Source organism: Aythya marila (genome assembly GCF_965140915.1).
Source record: "Aythya marila genome assembly, chromosome: 12".
NCBI classification, from domain to species: domain Eukaryota; kingdom Metazoa; phylum Chordata; class Aves; order Anseriformes; family Anatidae; genus Aythya; species Aythya marila.
Window position 1 is genome coordinate 9,496,007 of NC_139053.1, and position 20,259 is coordinate 9,516,265.

Below are 20,259 nucleotides of genomic sequence, written 5' to 3' on the forward strand. Positions count from 1 at the left end.
GGTGGTGCCCATGGAGCACAAGGTGTTCCCTGTCACCTTCTGGGCTCTGGAGCTTCAGCCAGCAGAGATGGCTCCCAATTCCCCTGGGGAGAAGACCCTGACCCCAAACTGATGTTTGCCTGCTGCTAAGTGGCTTCAAATTCAGCCTGAAGCCTCGTGGAGCTGCTCAGTTGAGATAGAGGAACTGGATTCTTCGCTACCAGCTGACAAGGCTGGAGGAAGGCCATGTCTCACCAGGCTGCCATCCTTCCACTAGAAATACCACCAGGATTCAAAGCACTTGGGAAGCACCTGGAGGACCACGAATGGGACTCATCCAAGTTTAGTGGGCAGCACTTGGCCCAGCTGCATGCAAGCAAAATAAGAGCTGGTCCCAGGGAACGCCCATAAAGGCTCCGTAAAGCACTGATTACATGCCCGCAGCTGGAGCTGCACCTTGGGGCTGCTGCTCTGCCCCAGGTGAGTGCAGATCTAACCCAGCTGCTTCTCTGCCTTACTGCTCTGGCGAAGCAGACTGTGGGCAGGTGAGAGCTTTCCTTCTCTCCAGAGAGGATCTGCCATGGGAGAATGGTTTGCAGGATCTGTTGGGATCTGCTGGGCGCAGGCTGCTCTGCAAGCGCTGGCTGTAAGTGTGGGGTTTGTGAGGGGCTGGGGGGCTGGACAGGGTGTTCACCCCATAGGGATGGTAATCCTGGGGCCAGAGATCCTGGAGCAGGTTGATGGAGGTGCTGTGGTCCTGTGCCACTGGAGTACTGGGTGCTGGCCCCACCAAGTGCCCAAGCTATGGTGGGCAGTACTTGATGGTGGGTCCCTCCTTGCTGGAGCCTGGTGGTTAGAAGCCCTCCCTCCTAGCTAAATATGATTGTATTTGGGTCACTTTGGGGATGAGAAGGGACAGATGCCATGCCTAGAAACATGTCCTGTGTTTGCTTGTGTTTCTGTTGTTGCTCAGCACCTCTGTGGGGGCTGTATCTGCTTCTCCTGGCAGAGAAGTGGTATCTGGGTGCTCACATGAGCTGGCTGGCCTGATGGCACGAAGTCATGCTGGGGGGTCCATCCTTCCAACCCTCACCCTATTAGGCAGACCTGGAAAGAGGAGCAGGCCCTGGCACCCGTGATGGGGTTTAAAGAAGCTGTGAGACTCCGTGCCCCATGTCTGTGGGGCAGGGGCTGGAGGTGGTGGCTGGGCTGGAGCAGGAAGGGTGGAGGTGCCCGTGGGCACGTCTAGCTTGGAGGTGAGCATGCTGTGCTGTCTCAGAGTACAGTAAACATGTGCTGTTGGGATTAAACAGCATGCAGCACCACTGCCAGCAGGGTTGGTTAGCGTGGGGAGGTAAACAGATGACTGTTTCATGCCATTAAATTCGTGGCATCTGGAGAGAGATGGATCAGTTTTAGGCTGCTCTTCAGAGACAGCCAGTCTGCCCTTATCTAACCAGAGATGGTGGTGAGTTTTGAAGCAGCCCTCCAGAAGCCACAGCTGGACTTCTAAGCATTTTGTCCTCAGGAAAGGGAGGCAGTGCCCCAGCTCTGTGGAGACAAACAAGCAGTTCTTCCAGGATTTCAGCTCTCCTAGCTGGGTCTGGGTGCACAGAGGTTTTGTGTCCTGTTCCAGGCTGCCAGGGGGCTGGGGTCTTCTCAGGCCAGCTGCTCATAAGCCCTGCTCCTACCTGCATTGGGTGCATTCATGACTTTCACGCTAGGAAAAGTCTCTGGAGGATGCCTCATCCTCACTGAACCCAGCAGGCTCCAGGGGCAGTGTCCTGCCCCAGCCAGTGGGATTTGTCATGCTCTTGGGCTGTAGAATCAGCAAGAGGAGAAACCTGCTGGGTTAGGAGGTGGATGCAGGGTTTGCTGGGGTCTCAGGTGCAGAGCCACAGGGACAGGCTTGGAGCTGTAGAGGTGTTAACTCCAGAGCAGCACACAGCACAGTCCCTTTGCAAGGCTTACATCTCCAATTGTGGCTGAAGCAATCCTGCTCTGCGTGAGCATCCTGCAGCAGCAGCAGCTCCTGTCTGTGGCATGCCCAGCTGTATGTCCATAGCAGGAGGTGGGTGTTCTTTTGCAGAGCCTAAAAGGAAAGTTAAAGAAGCCCAAAGCTGCTCAACATGAAACAAGCGTCTTGGCTGTATGATAAGTGTGTTGGGTGAGGACGTGGTGGCGGTGGTCTTACCATGAGGGTGCTCAAACACTGGCAGAGGCTTCATGTTGAGGTGATTGCTGCCCCGTGCCTGTCAGCGTTTGAGAGACATTTGGGCGATGCCCTGAGTAATGCTTTCCCTTTGGTGAGCCCTGAAGCAGTCAGGATGTTGGACTCGACTTGCAGGTCCCTTCCAGCTGACCTGTTCCCCCCTCTGGGCTCTGGCAGTGACTGATGCTCACATTGGGCTGTTGCTGAGTGCAGACCCTGGGCACTTGGGGATGCCTGGGGCAGGCATTAGATCAGCTCCACATCTCTTCTCGTCTGGGGAAGGTGCTGTGTGTCATCAAGGAGTGCCTTCATGCTCCTGCAGAGAGGCTTTGAGGTTGCCATTCCCTGCTTGGGTCACTGCCCCGTGGGACTGCATGCTGCGGTTGTGCTTGCGGGGTTGCATGCGTGCTACAGAAAGCTGGATATGTGACTCTTTAAAAATATATTTTCTTCCCTGTGGCACATGGGGATATCTGAGAACCGTAAGTGGGACCTTCCTGACTTCTGTACCTATAAAACCTCTCCTGTAAAGCTTCCCGGTGGTTGCCTGCACGCTGGGTTTACACAGAGCAACATTTTGAAGCGTAAGCTGGAGACCTGGTAATTGAGTGGCTCCTGCGTCTTCAGATTGTGAGCGTCACCAGCTGTTGTTATGGAGTCTCTCATCCAGACCTTCTGGGAAATCACACCACGATTATATTTCTGGCTTAAGACATTTATTTTTTTTTTCCTGATCAGGCTGGGCCTCACAAAGAGGTTGCCACTTAGAGATAATTACTTGCTTTCAAAGCTGAATGTCTCTTGAGGATTGCAAATAGAGGATTATCAAATTAATTAGTTACACCAAGAGGTGCTTTTGTGAAGCCAAGGCCTGCTTTGCTTGTGAACTGAAATAAAGGTTTAAATGTTACTAAACCACGTAACACCCGCTCTTGTCTTCCTAGTGGGGAAAGGAGTGGCTCTCTCCTGAAGTGGTGGTGCAGAGGGCTGCTGGCAGCCCCGTTTTTTTTTCCTTTGGTTAAACCTGTGTCAAACAAGCACCCATCGCTGCTTTTAAGGCCAGGTGGGGCCTGATGCTGCTTCTTGGTGGCTTCCCAAATCCCTCCAGGCTGATGGGGCTCACAGTGGGTAGCTTGGTGGGATCATAACGTAACGAAGCTGTGCTTTGAGGGCAAGCCTTAATCCGTGGGACATCTGCATGGCTGGGAGAGAGCCCCGGTGCAGCGACGAGCAGATGCCTGGAGGTGGATTTGGAGTCATCCCTGGGTTCTGCGCTGCCACCACCTGCTCTAGGGCTCTCCCTGCCCCTGGAAGCCCCCACGGACACGGGAGGTTCCCTGTGCTGTGTGAGGACACCGCTGATCAGGTTAAGCTAACGTGGAGTGCGTGTGTGGGGTTTGCTGCGCGCTGCTGTAGGGAAATCGTCTAGCTGGCGTGCCTATTGCACAACTTCCCCTAGGTCAGAAGATGGCCTTATCCGGCATCCAAAACATCTCCCTCCTGTGTCTCTTCCAGCACAGCTGAGTCCTCTTGGTAAACGCACTGAGCTTTCCCTGCCTTGCACAACCGAAAAGAAGCAGAGCTCTGCTAGCAGGGACTCAAAGCCAGAGGCCCTGCCTGCGCTCTCCCGGCTCACGCGGGGCTCTTGACCACGATGCTGCTTCAGCAGGCCCTTGAGGAGCTCTGCAGCTCCACGTCCAAGGCCCAGCAAAGGGGAAGCGGGGAGCAGAACTCACCAGCTGCCAAGCGAGCTACCAAAGTGGTCCCCCCGGGGTAAAATTGCCCGTCGGTCCGTGCAAAGGACCTGGCTCGGCTTGGCCGGCAAACCCAACGCTCTGGGCACGTGCCCCGGTGCCAGGAGCTCTCCTTGTGGGCTGCTTTCATCTGCCGTGGCCCCTTCCTTGCCCCTTCCCGGCTGACAGCAGCCTTTTGCACCGGCTTCAGCAATTAAAACTCAACCCGAGGAAACCGCAGGGCTCGCGCAAGAGCGAGGAGCTGCTCCTTGCGAGGAGACAGTGCGAGACTGTGTCGGGAACAAGCGCGGCATTGTTGTCAGCCGCAGCCGAGAGGGGCTGTTCAACACCCACTGGAGTGCTGGCTGCAGCTGTCTGCCATGTGCTGGTGTAGGAAACAGATCCTACAATGCAGCAGACGAGGGAAAGGCCACTTTGCAGTTAAAAAAAAAAAATAAAAAAATCTATATTAGGATCCAGCCACGAGTAAACAGCGCCGCGATGTTCCCCGGAGCGCTGTGCCATGGCACAGGAAATCACGTCACCGTCCCCGGCTGCGATGGGGCGAGGTGAGCTCAGCTCTTCGGTCTGGGAGCCCTGCACGGGGGAAGATGCTCCTGAGCTCTGAGCAGGAGGAGCAAGGCTGGGTTTGAGATTGACTCAGATCAGACAGCCCCTTCCCTCTGTTTGTGCACAGGAACGCCTACAGCCAGCGGATTTCTGGGGGTGCCCTGTGCGGTGTTGGCTTGGGAGCTCGTGGAGAGCTTTTGGTTGTCACATCTATGGCTGAGACATCCGCTGCACTTCAAAAACCAGGTGCTAATGATTTCCCAGTATGAATAGCACCTGGGGAGCGAGTGGCTGGTCAGGGAGCACCTGGCTCTGTCCCTGCTCAGGGAGGTGAAAAATGTGATGGAAACCAGACCGGGGCTGTGCACGCACCCTTACACGGTGCCCTCCTCGTCTGTGTTTATGGGGATGCTGTAACATCCTGCACCAGCCCCCAAAGGTACCATCCTTTTTCTGGCCTCCTGGATCGCTCCTGGCCTCCTGAAGGGAATCCCGCCCGTCATGCTGCAGGTGAAGGACCTGCAAGGACATCTCCGTAAAACTCCTGAGAGGCGTGGTGGAGCTCTTCTGCCTCCTCTGACTTTGTGGCAGGGGCTGTGACTCCCGCAGAGCCAGCTCAGCACCTCTGCTGGCAGGAGGTTTGTCAGCCAGCTGCGTGCCATGTGCGCACCGGGGGGACATCGCTCTCCGTGCTGCCCTTCTCAGTGCAGGGACAGCCCCTGGGGAGGCTGCTGGCACCTGCAGGAGGATGTTGCAAAGGTGTAGCCACATCTTTGGGCTGTGAGATGCGTTTTGGGGAATAAATGAAGGGCAAAGCTGCTTTGCAACCGTAGCCTTGTGCAGACAAATCCGTGCTCGGAGGCTCTGCTAAGGAAGCGTGCCAGGTTCCTCGCCCTTGTGCTGTGAATTGGACAGGGAAAGAAAGGTTCTTCTGCAAAGTGCAAACAGTGATGCAGCTGCTGTGCTCGGATCCGCTGGCAGAGTCGCATCCCATCTAGGAGGACGTCCAGATCCCGCAGGGGACGTCTTCCCTCCTGCCGCGTGTCCTCACGTCCTGCCTGAGCCACCCTTCCTCTTTGCATGGGCTTTGTGTGACCGGCACCGGGATGGTGCCAGCACCACGGCCTCCTGCTTGGAGGTTGGTCCCTGCTGAGGCCACACGGTCCCAAATCCTGCAGCCAGGCCCTGGCCTCATCCCCAGGGCTTCTCCTGGGTGTCACCTCCCTCTGCACGCCACCAGACCCCGGGGTGCCCGGCGGCACCTGCCTGTCCCTGCCTCCCTCCCTCCCCACCTCAGTGGTTCTGCCCTTTCCCGTTGTCATTTCTGGAGGCTGTTGCCTGCCTGCACAGTGACCTTCCCCGCTCCCGGGCAGTTTTCTGGCCCCTGGCCATCTTAAACAATTAATGGAGGGGTGGAGAGACTTGCCATGTTAAATTACTTCCTCCTTTGGGAGGGGGCGAGGTCTCCACATCTCGCCTGATACCAATGCAGTTTGTTGCCGCTGCCTGAAGCGGTCACTGCCTCTCTTGTTTTCCTTCCAGAAGTTACAAAAACAGCGTTTCTCGGGGCTCTTTGCTATCCCTCAGCGTTTTTTTTGCCTAACCCGTAGCGCTTCCCTGAGATCTCGCAGAGCGGAGAAACTTCCCTGAACTTGGAGAAAAAGCAAAGCCGAGAGGAGAGGCGAGGAGAGGAGAGGAGAGGGGGGTGTTTTTGCTGGGAGAAACCTCCCCACGACGCCGGAGACCTTCTTGGGATGTCTGCGGTGGGCTCGTTCTCCTCCAGCAGCTTCTCAGACCTGCGAAAGCATCTCCCTGCCACGGAGCATCCTCGCTGAGCGGGCACCGGGCGCGGCGAAGGACGCGGCGATGCCGTAAGGAGCAGCCCGCGAGCGTCCGCTGGCTCTGCCCGTGTCCCTGAGGTCCCCGCGGGGCTGGGGAGCTCGGCACCCTGCGTGATGTCCCTCCAGCGCCGAGCCCCGGGGTTGGCTGTCAGAGAAACCTTCGAGGTCCCCTGCTCGGTAGTGTCATGAGTTAGATTAGTTGGAGCCGCGCTGGGGGCGGCGAGGGCTTGGATTACAGTCCGGGACTCCGAGTGCTTCGGTAGTTCACGTCGGAGGGGAGAGGAGACGCCCCGTCGTGGCACACATGGAGGAAAACGAGAAGAAACGCCGCTTTTGGAAGTGAGGGGGGGATAAAGGAGGCCGGGAAGATGGTAAGGAAACCGCCGCGGAGGGCTCCCGAGCGGGGCGGTGTGGGATGGAGCTGGACGGGGCAGCCGGCGCTATGGGAAACAGCTGCTCGCGCGCTTCCCGTTACTCGGATGGCACGGAGCACCCTTGGGTGCCGGCCCCTGAGGGTGGCTGCAGGGCCACGGGGCTCCTGTTGGGTGCTTGTCGGGGCTGCAGCCCTGCAGCGAGGCGCTGGGATGTGGCAGAGCAGGAGGCACAGGCTGGGTGCTGGGCTCTCCTCCTGCCCCGGCCCGTGCCAGCCCTGCTTGGGGGCTGGAAATGGGTGTCCTGTGTGGACACTGCCTCCACGCAGGGCCTGGGGAAGGACAGAGCTGCTTTTTTTCCACCCAAGGTTGGTGCTGGGGGTTGGAGAAAGTCCTGAGAGCCTGGCCAGGCAGCAGAGCACCCCATCTCCCCAGGGGGAGCTGCAGGGCAGTCCTGAGCCTGGCTGTGCCATGCACAGAGGTGCCTGGGTGAGGTCCTGCTACGGGCCAGGCTGGCTCCTGCTTGGATTTCCGCTTCTGGGCTCAAAGAAGCTCGGCTTTCTTTGAGATGAGGTGCTCAGCTCCTGGCTCTGTCCCTTCCCGTTGTCACCCTGCCTCTCCTCTGCACCCTCGTGTGCCTGCGTCGGAGCTGTGCCTGCTGTCCTCTCCTGTCCTGCTGCAGGCATCTTGCTTCGACTTCTCACCCCAGCCAGGAGAGCTCTTCCTTGCGGTTCTGCTTCTGCAGAGGTGCCTTTGATCCTCAAGATCTTCATCCCTGGTGCTGCCTCTTGTTCCATGGTGAGGCAGAAGCTGCCCGAAGCAGGGGCTGTTGTGCGGAGCAGTGCCACGGCCAGGCTGGGTGCCGAGGTGAGCCTGCAGGGGATCAGGGAGGGCTCTGAGGGGACCCTGTGCCCCTCAGGTGCTGCCTTTAGGCCTGGCAGCTGCAAGGAGCAGGGACTAGAGGCCAGGCTGCCCGTGGGGAGAGAACAGACCCGGCTGCGGGTGCTGGCCTCGCCGCAGACCCCAGGTCCCTGGCGGGTGGCTGTTCTCGAGGCCCCAGCAGACCAGAAGTGACGTCTGTGGGCGGCTGAGATGCGGCTGCAGCTCGGAGCTGTGCAGTTCGGCTCGCCTTTCCTGGTGAATCAACATACCCTGCAGGCAAAAGATTTGGATCAGAGCGAAGGTGGCTCGGTCTGGTGGCCTGCGTGAGGTTTCCCCGTGGCCGTGGGCAGCCCGTGGGGCTCAGCGTGGCAGAGCCTGCTCTCTGAGGCAGGTGATTCCTCGCTCTCATGCTTCAACACTGGGGATGTTCTGCTCTGTGTGTGTGGTACGTGGGGCTGCTGCAGCTGGGGGATGCCCAAAGCACCAAGCGTGCAAGATGCCTCAGGCCAAAGCTGCCCAATTCCACCAGAATGGACTTGTGCAGCTGTGAGACCACACGGTGCAGGGAAGGCTGGAGCCCGGCTGGGCTCTGCCCTGCTCAAATTTTGGCCTTCATGGCTGGGGATCTGCCTGTGACCCCCAGTCAGGATTTCCCCTCCGTGGGAGAGGGAGCAGGCTTCCCCCCGCCCGGTGCCTGCTGCTGGATGGGGCACAGGAGACGGTCAGGTGCAAAACTGTGCTCTTGGGTGGGTTGGCTGGAGGCAAAGCAAGCGAGAGCCCTGCTCCCCTGCTGCACCACGGTGACGTCCCCAGGCTGAGGGACGGCTTCTTCCCTGGAAATTGCTCTTCCACCCTTCACGGGACGATTGCTGCTGCCCTTCGATGGCCGTGGGGGCACTGTGGGCCTGGCACGTGAGTTCAGGGAGGCTCCCACAGCTGTGCCCCATGAACTTTTCTGGTGGGTTTCAGCAGAGGAGAGCCTTTCTTTTATCATCCAGTGAAGTCTTTTCCTGGGGTGGGAAGGAAATGAGGCTGGGGATCACAAAGAACTTTAAGCATTGGGGATCTTCTTTATTTCCATGCCAAAGTAATGAGCAGGATTTTGGAGCACAGAGCCTGGAGACATAATCCTGAGCACATGGAAGTGGTTGGAAAGCATCTTCTCTGGGGTGACAGCTTGTGCCTGATGCCCACCTTCTTTCCAAAGCCCCTGGCCAGCAAGCATTTATGGTGAGATGCTGCGGGTTTCCAGGGAGGAACGTGCACCGAGTGTCAGCAATTCCTGGAAATCAGCATCCTGCAACAACCCCCCTCTGGCCATGGCCACGTTCGATGCAGGAGCAGTCTGGAGGTTTGTCTGGCTCACGGTGCGGCAGCACAGTGGGGAAGCACTCTGGGCTTCTGCCCGAGCTGTCCCGTGTGGTGTGTAGGATGCCAGGAGGGCAGGGGTGCTTGGTAGCCGCAGGCTGTGCGTGCTGGAGGTGCTGGCTTTCCAACAGCCCCGTGGGAGATGCGCGCTCAGGAGCCACGTGCGTGTGGATGGCGCTGCCTTTGTCACCGCTACCTTGTGCTGCAAATCTTCTCTGTGATGGTATAAAGAAAAGAGCATTGCTGGAAGTGGGATTGAAGAGAAATGGCAATGGAACAGCGGCTGCTTCAGCAACAGAGAGGGTGCTGAAGAGGAAGAAGTCCTTGAGGTGAAGCTGGTGCCTCCTGGGAGTCCTCTCCTGCCGGGCAGCGGAGAGGAGCCACCAGTGTGTGAAAAGGGATGCCAGCCCCTAGGCACTAGAGCACAGAGCTCCGTGGAGCCCAGTTTGGAAAAGCAGGACCGGGATGGGATGTGTTGCTGACTGAAGTGATAAAAGCAATAAAAAGCAAGGACAGCCTGCGAGGGTGAGCTCCCTGCTCGTGCTGGTGGGATGCTGTGGGCTGTGCTTGCACACCACGTGTGATACCTGGCCTGCAGCTCAGGGGACTGAATGGATGTGCCCTTGTTGGCTCTGGTTTGAAGGTTTGGTCCTGCCCAGGTCTCTCTGCCACGTGCAGTGCCCCGTCCCTGGTGGCTAGTTTCGTGTTTCACTTAAGAAAGGAACAAAACACTGGGCAGTTCTTGTGGTGAGTGCTCCTGGCAGCTTTCATGCATATCCCACTTGATTTTTTATTTTTTTTTCATCACTGGACGCCAAGCTGAAACCTTGAGATCAAAGCATCACAGGGTGAATCTGAAAATCTTCCCCCTGCTCAAATTTACCGTGGGTTGGGATGCCCAGGATGCTGCTGGGGCAGCCAGCCACTGACCTGATGGAATTGAATGGCTCGAGGACAAATGGGGAGCAGCTGAGGACTGCTGCAAGTGCTCCTCCTGGACGTGTGGCAGAGAAAACCTCGGTGGGACCTTGTGGTCAGCCCCAGCAGGGCGAGGTGCTGCGGGCGGCTTGAAAGCACGGGGAGGAAAAGCCGACGGAGTTCTGGGGCTCTGAGCTAGGTGTCCACCTTGAGCTTCGCAGCCCGTGCGAGGTGTGGCAGCACTTGCAGGAGCCTGAGTGCGAAGGTTTCCTTCGCAGGCTCCTCCAGGAGGATCCCTTCCTTCCCCGGGGGCCGCCTGTCGAACCTCCCAACAAAACGCGAGCGCTGCCGAGCCTCAGACGCAGTTAAAGGATGTGGATTATTTGCTGTCTGTTGTCATCTTTCTGAATACATTTACCTTTTGAACAAGGTCCCTCTCATACGCTCAGGAGGCTGGTATGCAGACCCGTTAATGGATCAAGGGGAAAAATGCCTGTGGATGTATTCTCCTTTGTGTTTGGGCTTATAACCACCCACGTTTTGGCATACATCCCTTCTGTGCACAAAGATGTCTTTTAGAAATCTCTAGTTAAATCTCCACCCTCCTTTGATATGTATGGAAATAATGGGACACATGAGACTGTTTTCTATTTGGAAAAAAAAAAAAAAGGAGCTATAAAGGGAGTAGCTTAAAAGGCCTGTGTTTACTCCTTTCTAACTCAGGAGTTTAGTAAAAGCAGTGCGCTGAATTTATGACTGATGTACTTAGCTCTCCGGGAGGTGCTCATTTAGGGCTTTATCTGAGTACAGGGGAAATGTTTTCACCCGGGCTTGGCTGCTCGGAGGCAGGAGGGCTTCAGCACACGACCGAGTGCCTGTGTCCTTTCCCCAGCCAGCTCTGAGAGTCTCAGAGGAAATTTATCCACGCAGGGCATGGACCGCTGCTCCTTGCGGTGCCTGGGGCAGAGCTGGCACGGCCACAGCCACCTGCGCTGCCCTCCTGTCCTTCTGGCTGCTCCTTCCTCAAAGCTGAGGGCACCTGAGCTGGTGTCTGGACTGCCAGCTGCCTCCCCACGTTGGGGACGTGTAGGGGCACTTACTGTTTTCTCCTACAAAGAGCCAGCCCCTCCTGGAATCGCTGCCCCGGCGCTTTGGAGCGCTTTCCTTTCCCCCTCGATGCAGCAGGACTCACGTTTCACGTGCACATGGTCAGGCAGGCTGTTTAAAGCCAGAAGGATCTGTGGCTCATCTGTTAGGGGATGCTGGGGCCGTAGAGCGTTACCTAGCTCCCACGTTGGGTCTGGGAGCTTTTAACTGCAACGTGTTCTTTTCTTGGGGGCATCCACCCTCAGTGACGGAGGTTGCAAGAGGTGCAAAACCTGCCCTCGGGAGCCTGTCCCGGGAGCTCGTGCACCTTGCAGGGGAGGGATGGGATCTGGATGATGGGATCTGGCAGTGGCCTCGTGCTCAGAGCATTTGCGAGGCTGGCAGAGAAGCAATAACCTAAATGGAGACCCTGTGAAGAGCGCTTCTGGCACTCATCAGCTGTCCTGCTGAAGGATTATCGTTTTCTCTCGGAGCGCAGGAGGCTGCCCGTCTGTCGTGAGATGCTCCCAGATGGGCGGCTGAACGCGAGGTGTTGGTTCTGGTCTCGTGCCCCTGCCTGAAAGGTGTCGAAGCGAGCTGACCTGCTTGGCCGAGAGCTTGCTTGGTGGACGCTGTGGCTGGATAACCAAATCTTGCCTTCTGCCTACAGCAGATATCGGGTAGGAGTCGGACACGGTAAGGACACTGCTGCTCAGGTCATTTTGCCAACCCGATGCCAACCCCTGAAGCCGAGAGCAGAGCAAGTAAGATCAGATGAGTGAGCTGAAGCAATTTCTTCTGTTGGGTGGCGCAGAGAACGATTTTTAGAGCGTTTGCATGATGAGCCCAGTAAGAAAGGGAGCCTGTTGTAAGTCTGTCGTAATGCGCCTTTGTCCTTATGGAGAAGTGGAAATTCTTGGCTCGGTCTGCGATATCCGACAGGATTTAGCAAGCCTTATCCTGCCCTGGTGTCCGAGTCCGTGGTAGGAGCGGAGAGCGAGGCACGTGGTGCTGGGGGAGCGTGAGCTGGGGGAGCCAGCGATGTCCTGGGGACCTCGAGGACAAACACAGCCACGGCCACCAAGCCCTTGCGCTCTTCCAGCGTGAGTCTGTTGCTGGGAAGGGTGTTTGGGGAGCGCCCAAGGCTTCGTATTTTGCTGATTACAGCTTTGGTAATTAATTGCATGGTTAGCTATGCCAATGATATTAGAAAAAGAAAAAAAAATCTGTGCTTAGACAGTTATTTCAGATTAAGGATTTAATCTCTTGATTAAACTAAACCAAAATAAGCTGGTTCCCAGCTGTAGGACGCTGGTGTCTGCACAGCCCTTCTCACCCACTTGTGGGCTCTTCCTTCGGCTGGAGCACGTCTGTGTGAGGACAGACCTTCGGTCTGTTTTTTTCAGATGCTCTTCAAGCATCTATATCGCCCCAATCCATGGCTAATGGAAGGCAGCAGGCCTTTGGGAGCAGGGGCTCTGGATAAGACCTGCCTGTTGCTCCGTTCGCTGCGAGCTTCAGTTCAGGGTGCGAAACATCCCTGCAAGGAAAAGTGAATCTCCATTTCCCAGTGCTGCTCCTCTCCTCTTTTAAGAGGACCTTCTCGGGTTGTGGGTCTGCCTTTCATCCCCGCTTTGGCCTCCCTAATCTGTTCAGCAGTTGTCAGCAGCTCTCCTGATGTGTTGGGTGTTGCGAGGACAGACGAGAAAGCCGCAGGCCCTGCTCCAGAGAACCTAAAAGAGCTAAAAGGAAGGGTAGAGAGGAGGAACGTGAGCGCAGAGCCCTGGTGGAAGAGGTGCCGGGTGCTGCCTGACCACGTGCGATGCTCTTTGTTTCGGGGAGCAGGGCTGGAGATGGCTGGGAGAGCAGAAACCTCGCTGTGCCAGCAAGGGTCTCCACGGGTCCAAGTCCCCTTGGGGACAAATGTAAAATCCAAAAGCCTGAGGCTTGCAGGAGGTCGTGCTGTGCTTTCACAGCAACCTGGGATGTCCCCCTGGGTGCAAACCAACCAGCCCTGGGCTTGGAGGGCTTTGGCCCGGCTCTGGCCCTGCCTTTTCACGCGCTGAGCACGCCCGGACCTCCAGCATGCGCAGAAGCAGGGCCTCGGAGCTGAAAAGCAAATACATCATTTTTCCCCTTTTGTTTAATTAAACGAGAGATCATGAGTTAATCGCTTCCAAGCGCTTGTTTTCCTGCAGCGCCTGGAATGATAATCCCGCGCGCTGCCCAGTAGGAGCTGCTTTGGCTGCCGCGAGAAGGGCCGGGGAACGGGGGGAGGCATCTGGAAATGATTCCTCGCACCACTCCCTGCGAGGCTGCCGGGGCTGCTGGAGGCACAGCTTGCGAGCGAGGCCGGCCTGGGTGAGGCCACAAGTGTTCCGGGTGCTGCACTTTTTCTCCCCAAAAAACCCTAAAAAAAATAGCCCAAAAAGCAGGTAGAGCCGCCCGTGGTTATCTAGCAGGAAGGCGGTGTGCGTGCCCACCTCTGGAGCCGCAGGGTTGACCAAATTGCGCGTTATTTTAGCCAAAACGTCCCGAGGCAGGCGGGGTGCCGGGGCCAGGCGCCCTCCTCCCAGCCTTCCCCCTCCCCGAGCCTCGCAGCGAGCAGCCGAGGGGGGAGCTGGCACTTGTTCTGGGAAGATTTTTCTCTCTTGAACTCATTGCCGCCGCGATTAGAGCGGCTCAGGAAACGGGGATGGGAGGGTTCTCCTCCCTGCAGGAACAGAGTGGGAAATCTCAAATTTTGTCAGAAAAACAAGCCCTAGCTTTTAGCCAGGGACCTTTTTGATCAGAGAAACGTCTCTCTTTCTCTGTCTCTATTTTTTTTTGTCTTTTCAAAGGAAAAGCAGCCTAGCTTCAGGCTCGGTGTCGGAAAGTGGAAAGGGTTCACGGAAGAAAGCCCAGAGGTCTGTTTTTACTGGAAATGAGGTTTTTCACGTCAGCTGAGAGCCGAGCAGCCCCAGCCAAGCGGCGCAGCACGGCAGCCCCGTGCTGGCAGTGGGACGGGCTCAGCGCCTGCCCCGTGCTCCTTTCCCCCAGTCCCCAAAAACTGGCTGGGGGCCACGGGCAGGCACTGCCCTGCGAGCACTCGGAGCTGTGCCTCTTCCCAGTTTTCTATTACTTCTCCTTTCCAGTTCTGGGGTCTGGGAGGGTTGGATCATCTCCTCCCCGCACCTTTGCAGGAGCTGTTGGGTTTCCTAAGACCTGGGTTTTCCTCCCCAGGTTGCTCCTCGCCCTGCCAGGCCAGGCACTGCTGGGTTTATCCACGGCATGGTGGGATGTTTAATTCCCTCTTGGGCTGCTCAGGTGTTTCTCAGGGCAGAGCTGCATGTCCCTGGGCTAAATTCCTGCTGTGAGACGAGCCCTCAGCACATTGCATGGGCTGCTCCTGCCTGCTAGAAGGGAGCGTCGCCTGCCTGAAGCCTTGGGCTCGTCAAGCAGCGTGGCCTCACCCTGCTGATGGCTTTTAGGAGCCTTCAGACAGCATCTGGGCTGTCAGCGAGGAAGATTTGTGCCTCTTCTTCTTGTTGTCCTTGACCAAGACTCAGCGTTTTGCAGACAGCTGTGCTTGAGCGCGATGCTTCCTTCCAGCCATGGTGGTCGAGTGAATCGCAGGGAGTGCTGCAGCCCTTCCCCGCGCTGGGCTGAGGTCCCAGGCATGTGCCTGGGCTGTAGCCTTGGGGATTTTCTCTCCGCTCCCCGGGCAGGCTGCCTCCTTCTCCAAACCTGCAGGGGGGTCTCCAGCATCCAGCCGTAACCGCTGAGCGGCAGGTCCCAAAGAGGAGTAACTTGAGTCAGAAGGAAATGCAGCATGGCAGGGCTTCCCAATCATCCAAGCAGCTATGTAACACGCTGCCTGCCCACGGAGGCAGGCAGAAATTTAGATGAGTGCACCTAGAAAGGGCCGAGGAGCTCCTGTTTGCCTCCTGGCAGGCTCCTCGCCCATGCTGCAGCGGCTGCTCGCCCTAGAGGAGGTAGGTGGGTCCCCGGAGCAGGGCTGTGACTGATCCCCGGCTCCTTTTCCTGCTGCCTGCTTCTTTGTCCTGTGCTGGGGCTGCTGCCAGGCCCTCCTTGCCTCCCCTCTGCCCTGCCTCCTGCTCCTCGCTGCGGCTCCAGCTGGGGAACAGGGCACGTAGGGCCGAGCAGAGCTTTGCCACGACCGTCTCCATCCCTCTGTTTGCTTCGCAGCACCCGTGGCTCCTGTTACACCGTGGAGAGGAGGGAAAACCTGTCCCACCCCACTCGTTTCTACCCCTTTGCCACTCGTGAAGCCCTCCTGGGCTCCCCCTGCCCTCCCAGGTGGGACCACGCCGGCTTCTCCTCTCCCTCGCCGCCCGCCAGCCCCGCACCGACAGCCGGCTCCCAGCTGCGGCACGGTGAAAGCTGCTGTGGCCGGACGTGACCTTAACCTGGGCTTTATTTAGCGCTTTGATTTATGGAGGAGTTATTTTAAAAGCCTGTTTCTCTTTTTGGGAGGTGTGGCGAGCGTGTGGTGGCAGCGTGCGGGAGTTCATGGGGCTCCTGTGCTATTTACAAAGAAGTGTTTGAGTCCCAAGACCCATTTTTTTTTTTTTCCTTGGGCAGATGCTCTCTGGCTCGCTTGGAAAGCGCTCCTGTTTGCGTTTGTGCCGGGTGGCTGAAAAGGAGCAAGTGTCCCGTTCCCCACCAGGAGGAGGATGTGGCAATGCTGCTGGGGGGCTGCGTTCTCCAGGAGGGCCCCTCCTGGGCTTTGCCAGCTCTCCAGGCGTGGACAGGAGTGGCAGTGAGCTGGGGCAGCAGTGCCCTCTCCGTGGATCCTTGCTGGGTTTAGCTAGCTCCCCTCCTCTCAGTACCCTGGCCCCATTATTTTAGGTTGCAGAAATTTCTCCTTGCACCCGCGGGGTGGTTGCATCCCCTGCATGGCACGAGGGATGCAGCTCGTGGTCAGCCAGGCTGCAGACTTCACATTTCTTGCAGTGCTGGATGCTGTCCCCTTCTCCTGCTGGTTCATCTGAGCTCCCCGTGCCTCCAAACCCCAGCTCCTTGGGGTGTGTGGCTGCAGGCCCTGCAGGTGCACCCCAGCGAGGTCGTTCCCACAGCTCCTTCAGCAGCCTCAGAAGCCTGCATCACCTCTGCGTCACCTCTCTGTCCCTTTAAAGCCTGCACAGGGACCATGGCTTCACGGTGCAGCACAGCTAGAGAGATGTAAAACCTCTTTACAGTGGCTACAGGCTGTGCTTATCCTGTATTTCACCAAAGGAAGGGGTGATATGCGACTTGGTTTATTTTAACCTTATAAAGGATTTTTGATTCGGTGCCAATGTTAATAATTGTCCTGTGCAGGCTTCGCTCAGGCAGCAGGAATGGTGCGAGAACCTGAGAGCAATGCACTGACTCATGTGCAAATATTTTTCCTTCTTTGTTTTATTTGCAACAGCAAACAAAATTCGTTGTGTGTGGGGGGATTATTATCTGAAAGAATTCTGCGAGAGGGATGGGGCAGAAGGCGGCACAGACCTCCCCCCCCCCCCCCCCCCCAGCTTTTTGGCTGAGATTTTGACTCTGCGTACAGCAGAGGGTCAGGTGGAAATTTTTTTCAGCTCCTACCAGCAGTAACACGGCTGCGATGCTGCACGAGGCCTCGGCTGGGCTCTTTGGAGCTGGGTGAAGACGAGTTTTATCTGCAGGGGCACAGACGCTTGCTGGGACAGGTCTTTGCCTGGTGCAACAGAGGTTACCGGGGCTGTGCTCGCCTTCGGCTGCCTGTGCTTAGCCTCTGTCATTTCTCAAGAGCACAGGGGAGCAATGACACCAGGCACAGGGCGCTGCACCTCAATATTTAGCAAGGTGGAGTGGATGTCCAGGTGGGAGAGGCTTTGTGTTGGGCTGGGTACCTGTTTCCCTACCTTACGGGCCCCTCCGTGCCTTTTTTTAGCAGGTCCAGGATAACGTGTAAAGGGAACGCTTCAATTTAAGCTGTCTGCATGGCGTGTCCCACAGCTCCTACCAGACTGCTTGCCCTTCTTCCGTGCTTCCCAAATGCTGGTTTCCCCTCGCACCTTGCGTGGGGATGGTTCTGGACCAGAACTCTGCAGAGAGCAGGCTGTTGACCGTCAGCTCGGGCAGATTCCTCTTGAGCTCCGCGATGTCTCAGGGAAGATTTTCTCTGCAGCCTCATCCCTGCAGCGAAGGAAGTGCCTGGGGACTTCCAGGCTTTCCATTTCAATTAAGAGAATGAAAGTTGGGGTTTTAAATCGCTCTTTTCTGGGTGGAAGGAAGCTTGTTTAAAACAACCTCCCGCTGTTTAGTACTGGGGCTAAACCCTCAGCCCGAGCATTCAACACTTGTCAGCGTGCACACAGGGCTCCTGCTTTTTGAGTCCTTGGGTTAAGAATATGAAAAATAGTTCCTTCCCCTCTGTTTATCTGGTTACGCTGACCTGGAGGGGGATTGCAGGAGGCGGCTGGTTGCGAACACTTCAGGTGCTTGCTCGCTGCCATTTAGCCTTGCTTGGTGCTGACGTCAGGAGAAGGAGCAGAAAAAAGAATGAAGCGGTGCCACGGGCGGTTTGTGGTTTGCTGTCACCCACGTTCGCCAAGTTTGGGGCAGGGAGGGATTGTGGAGGCATTGCCTGGATGGCCTCGTCTCTCCCGTGCCGTCCTGCCTGCTGTCCTACGGGAAGGCTTCACAGCCAAGCAGCGAATTCATACGGTGCTTAAAGCGCCCAGCCCTCTAAACGAGGAATTTAAGGGTCGTTGAGCTGGGCAGATGGGGAAAATGGGAAGGTTTGTGTGAGGAGCATCCTCTCTGCTGTGGCTGCAGCTCCCTTCAGCTTCCTTGCTCTGGGGCTGCTGCAGTTTCTCAAGCCGGTGCCTGGAGGGATGGAGCCCTTGGAGAGGAAGAAGTGAAAGGGTTTCCTTCCTCCTGATCCATCCATCCCACTGTTCCCCGGTGGCAGCACGAGCTGCTGTGGCACTGCTTTGTTTAACTTTCTCTCCAAATCTTGCTGTGGGACTGAGGTATGTTTTCAGGCATGTCCATGCAGCTGTTCCTGTTCTACAGGAGGCTGGAGGCTTCTGGGCCAGAGGCTCGAATGCTTGCGTTGTCTCTAGTGAAAGGAGGTGGATTTATATCAGACGAGAATCTGGCCAGACACCTGAGTAAACTTTCATTTGGTTTTGTAACAAAACTCACTCCCACTGGCTTTAGGTTAGCCAGAGGGGTCTCCTCTACAACAGAGAGGCAGGGAGGGATCTCGCTCCTCTCCGCAGATGTGTGCGGGTTGTTTTATTTTTTGGCAAGCTCTCCAGCCTTGCACCCATGCAGCAGAGCAGAGTTTGGCCTCTGGCACTGGAATCGGTTCTGACACTGCGGGCAGGCTGTGGCGGGCAGGCTCTCCAGAACAACGGTGGAAGCCGTGAAGCCGTCCCCTCTGATCCCTGAGCAGGAAGGGGGCATCCATGTGCCCACTCGGGCCCTAAAGGCAAACTCGTAGATCCTCTTGCGAGGCACCTCTCGCTGCAGAAAGCTCCTGGAGTGAGCCTTTCATGAGAGTAACTCTTAAAAAAGGAGGAATTACACAGGTGAGTGGTTTTTACTCTGGCATCAGCCTTCAGATCACAGCTCGCTGAGGAGCGTCAGCACAAACGGTGCCCCTGCATCCCTCCTTGGGCTGCGGAGAGCCGTCAGGCCGGGCTGTCACGCACCTGAGCGCCGGCGGCACTTCCAGCCCCGGGTGCCTGAAGCGCGGGGCTGCCGATCCGCGCGCCCCATGAGACTCGCGCTCGCTCGCACGCACTCACGTGCTGCGGTAATGGTTTAATAGCAGCCCCACCCAGCCCAGCCAGAAGGACTTGCTGCGTAAGCAAAAGCAGGGAAATCTCGCCTCTGCGCGCAGCGCTCTGTGAGCGCTTCGCTCACTTTTTGGGAGAGTTTTTTTTTTTATTTATTTTATTTTAATTCCCTTCTGGAATCGCCGGTGCCAAAAGAAACCAGAAGGGACGGCAGCTTGCTCCTTTTGATCCTCTCTGCTCCTGCGCTGGGAGGTGGCTGCGCTCCTGGTGTAGGGCTGGCCGGGGCGTACCGCGCCGTGGCACCACTAACGCTTCCTCTCTTGGCAGGACTCGGAGTCGCTGGACGGTTGCATTCAGAGTACGTTATCGGCGCTCTACCCTCCGTTCGAGGCTACCGCAGCCACTGTGCTGTGCCAAGTTTTTGATGTGGTGGAGAAGACGTACCGTGGGGATGGACTGCGCTACCTCATAGACTTCCTGATCCCAGCCAAGCACATCCTGCAGTGCATTCAGCAGGATGCCTGTGTGAGTATATCCCGCTCTCTAAGGCCTGCTAGGGCTTTGCTTCAGAGCCTTCTTTCTGTTTGAGTACTGTAAAACGCCCGGCAAAAAGTGCTTGCATGCATGCGGCAGCCTAGGCGGGAGGAGGGCAAGGCAGACAATTTGGAAAGAGCTGAGAAATTGTTATTGAAAGTTAACCTTGCCAAGATCAGATGTGGAGTGCTGCCCTTGCTTTCCGTAACCTGAAACACTAAATGGGAGGCTTTTGGGAGACTTAGCACAGCCTAAGCCTCCCCGTTTGCTGCGTAGGGCTGAAGCGGGTGGCTTCTGACCCCAGCCATTCCCTGGCCGTGGGGATGAAGCTGGCAGGAGGACGCTGGCAGGAGGATGCGTGGGGCGAAGTGCTGCCAGTCGGTGTTTTTCCCAGAAGCCTGGCTCCCCTTTGATGGTTGCTGGAACGGTCGCAAGGCTCGGTAGCCCTGAGGAGTCACGTTACGCTTACTGCCAGAGCGAGCCCAAGATTAATGGGCTTTACTGTCGGGAGGCTTAAATGTTAGAAACGATGAGTCAAATGCCTCCATCACAAACTTGGCTCAAAGCTTGCGTGATTAAAAAAGAAAAGAAAAGGGCGGGGGGAACACCACCACCCTACGCCTAGGGTTTGTTCTAGCTTTTTTATGTTTGAGTGTAGAAGGTGGATGTGGCCAGGTTTTTGATAGACCTCCTCATAGCAGGGGACTTTTGGGAGGAGGAAAAATAAGTATGAGCTGAAATCCTCAGATGCTTATTTATCTGAAAGAGGTGAAGTGCTGAGGAGAACACCCATAGCGTTTGATGGATCCAGGTAACAAAGCACGGGAGCTGGGGTTGGATCGTCCCACAAGCTGTGTGTATGCGCATTTTGGTAATGAACTGCGTTCATTAGAACAGGGATTCCTCCCAAGGTGTCTGCACAGCTGCTGTTTTTAATGCCGTGACACGCAGCATGGCGTTCACTGTAAGAAATGAGGTTTGGGGTTTGTGTTG

The 20,259-nt window shown here is 56.8% G+C and overlaps 1 protein-coding gene across 6 annotated transcripts in view; it reads left to right on the top strand.

Moving 5' to 3' along the window:
- Positions 1-5,966: 5,966 nt before the first annotated feature.
- The window catches only part of PLEKHG4 (pleckstrin homology and RhoGEF domain containing G4), a 78,307-nt gene continuing 64,014 nt past the window's right edge, over positions 5,967-20,259 (top strand). For 4 of the 6 annotated variants that reach the window (XM_082770147.1, XM_082770150.1, XM_082770151.1 and 1 more), the window contains exons 1-2: positions 5,968-6,706; positions 19,060-19,257. In XM_082770147.1, coding sequence (XP_082626273.1) covers positions 6,704-6,706; positions 19,060-19,257 — 201 coding nt within the window. In that variant the 5' untranslated portion in view covers positions 5,968-6,703. Of the gene's footprint in view, positions 6,707-19,059; positions 19,258-20,259 lie in introns of all 6 variants that reach the window. The other 2 variants (XM_082770152.1, XM_082770148.1) reach the window with 1 other exon arrangement.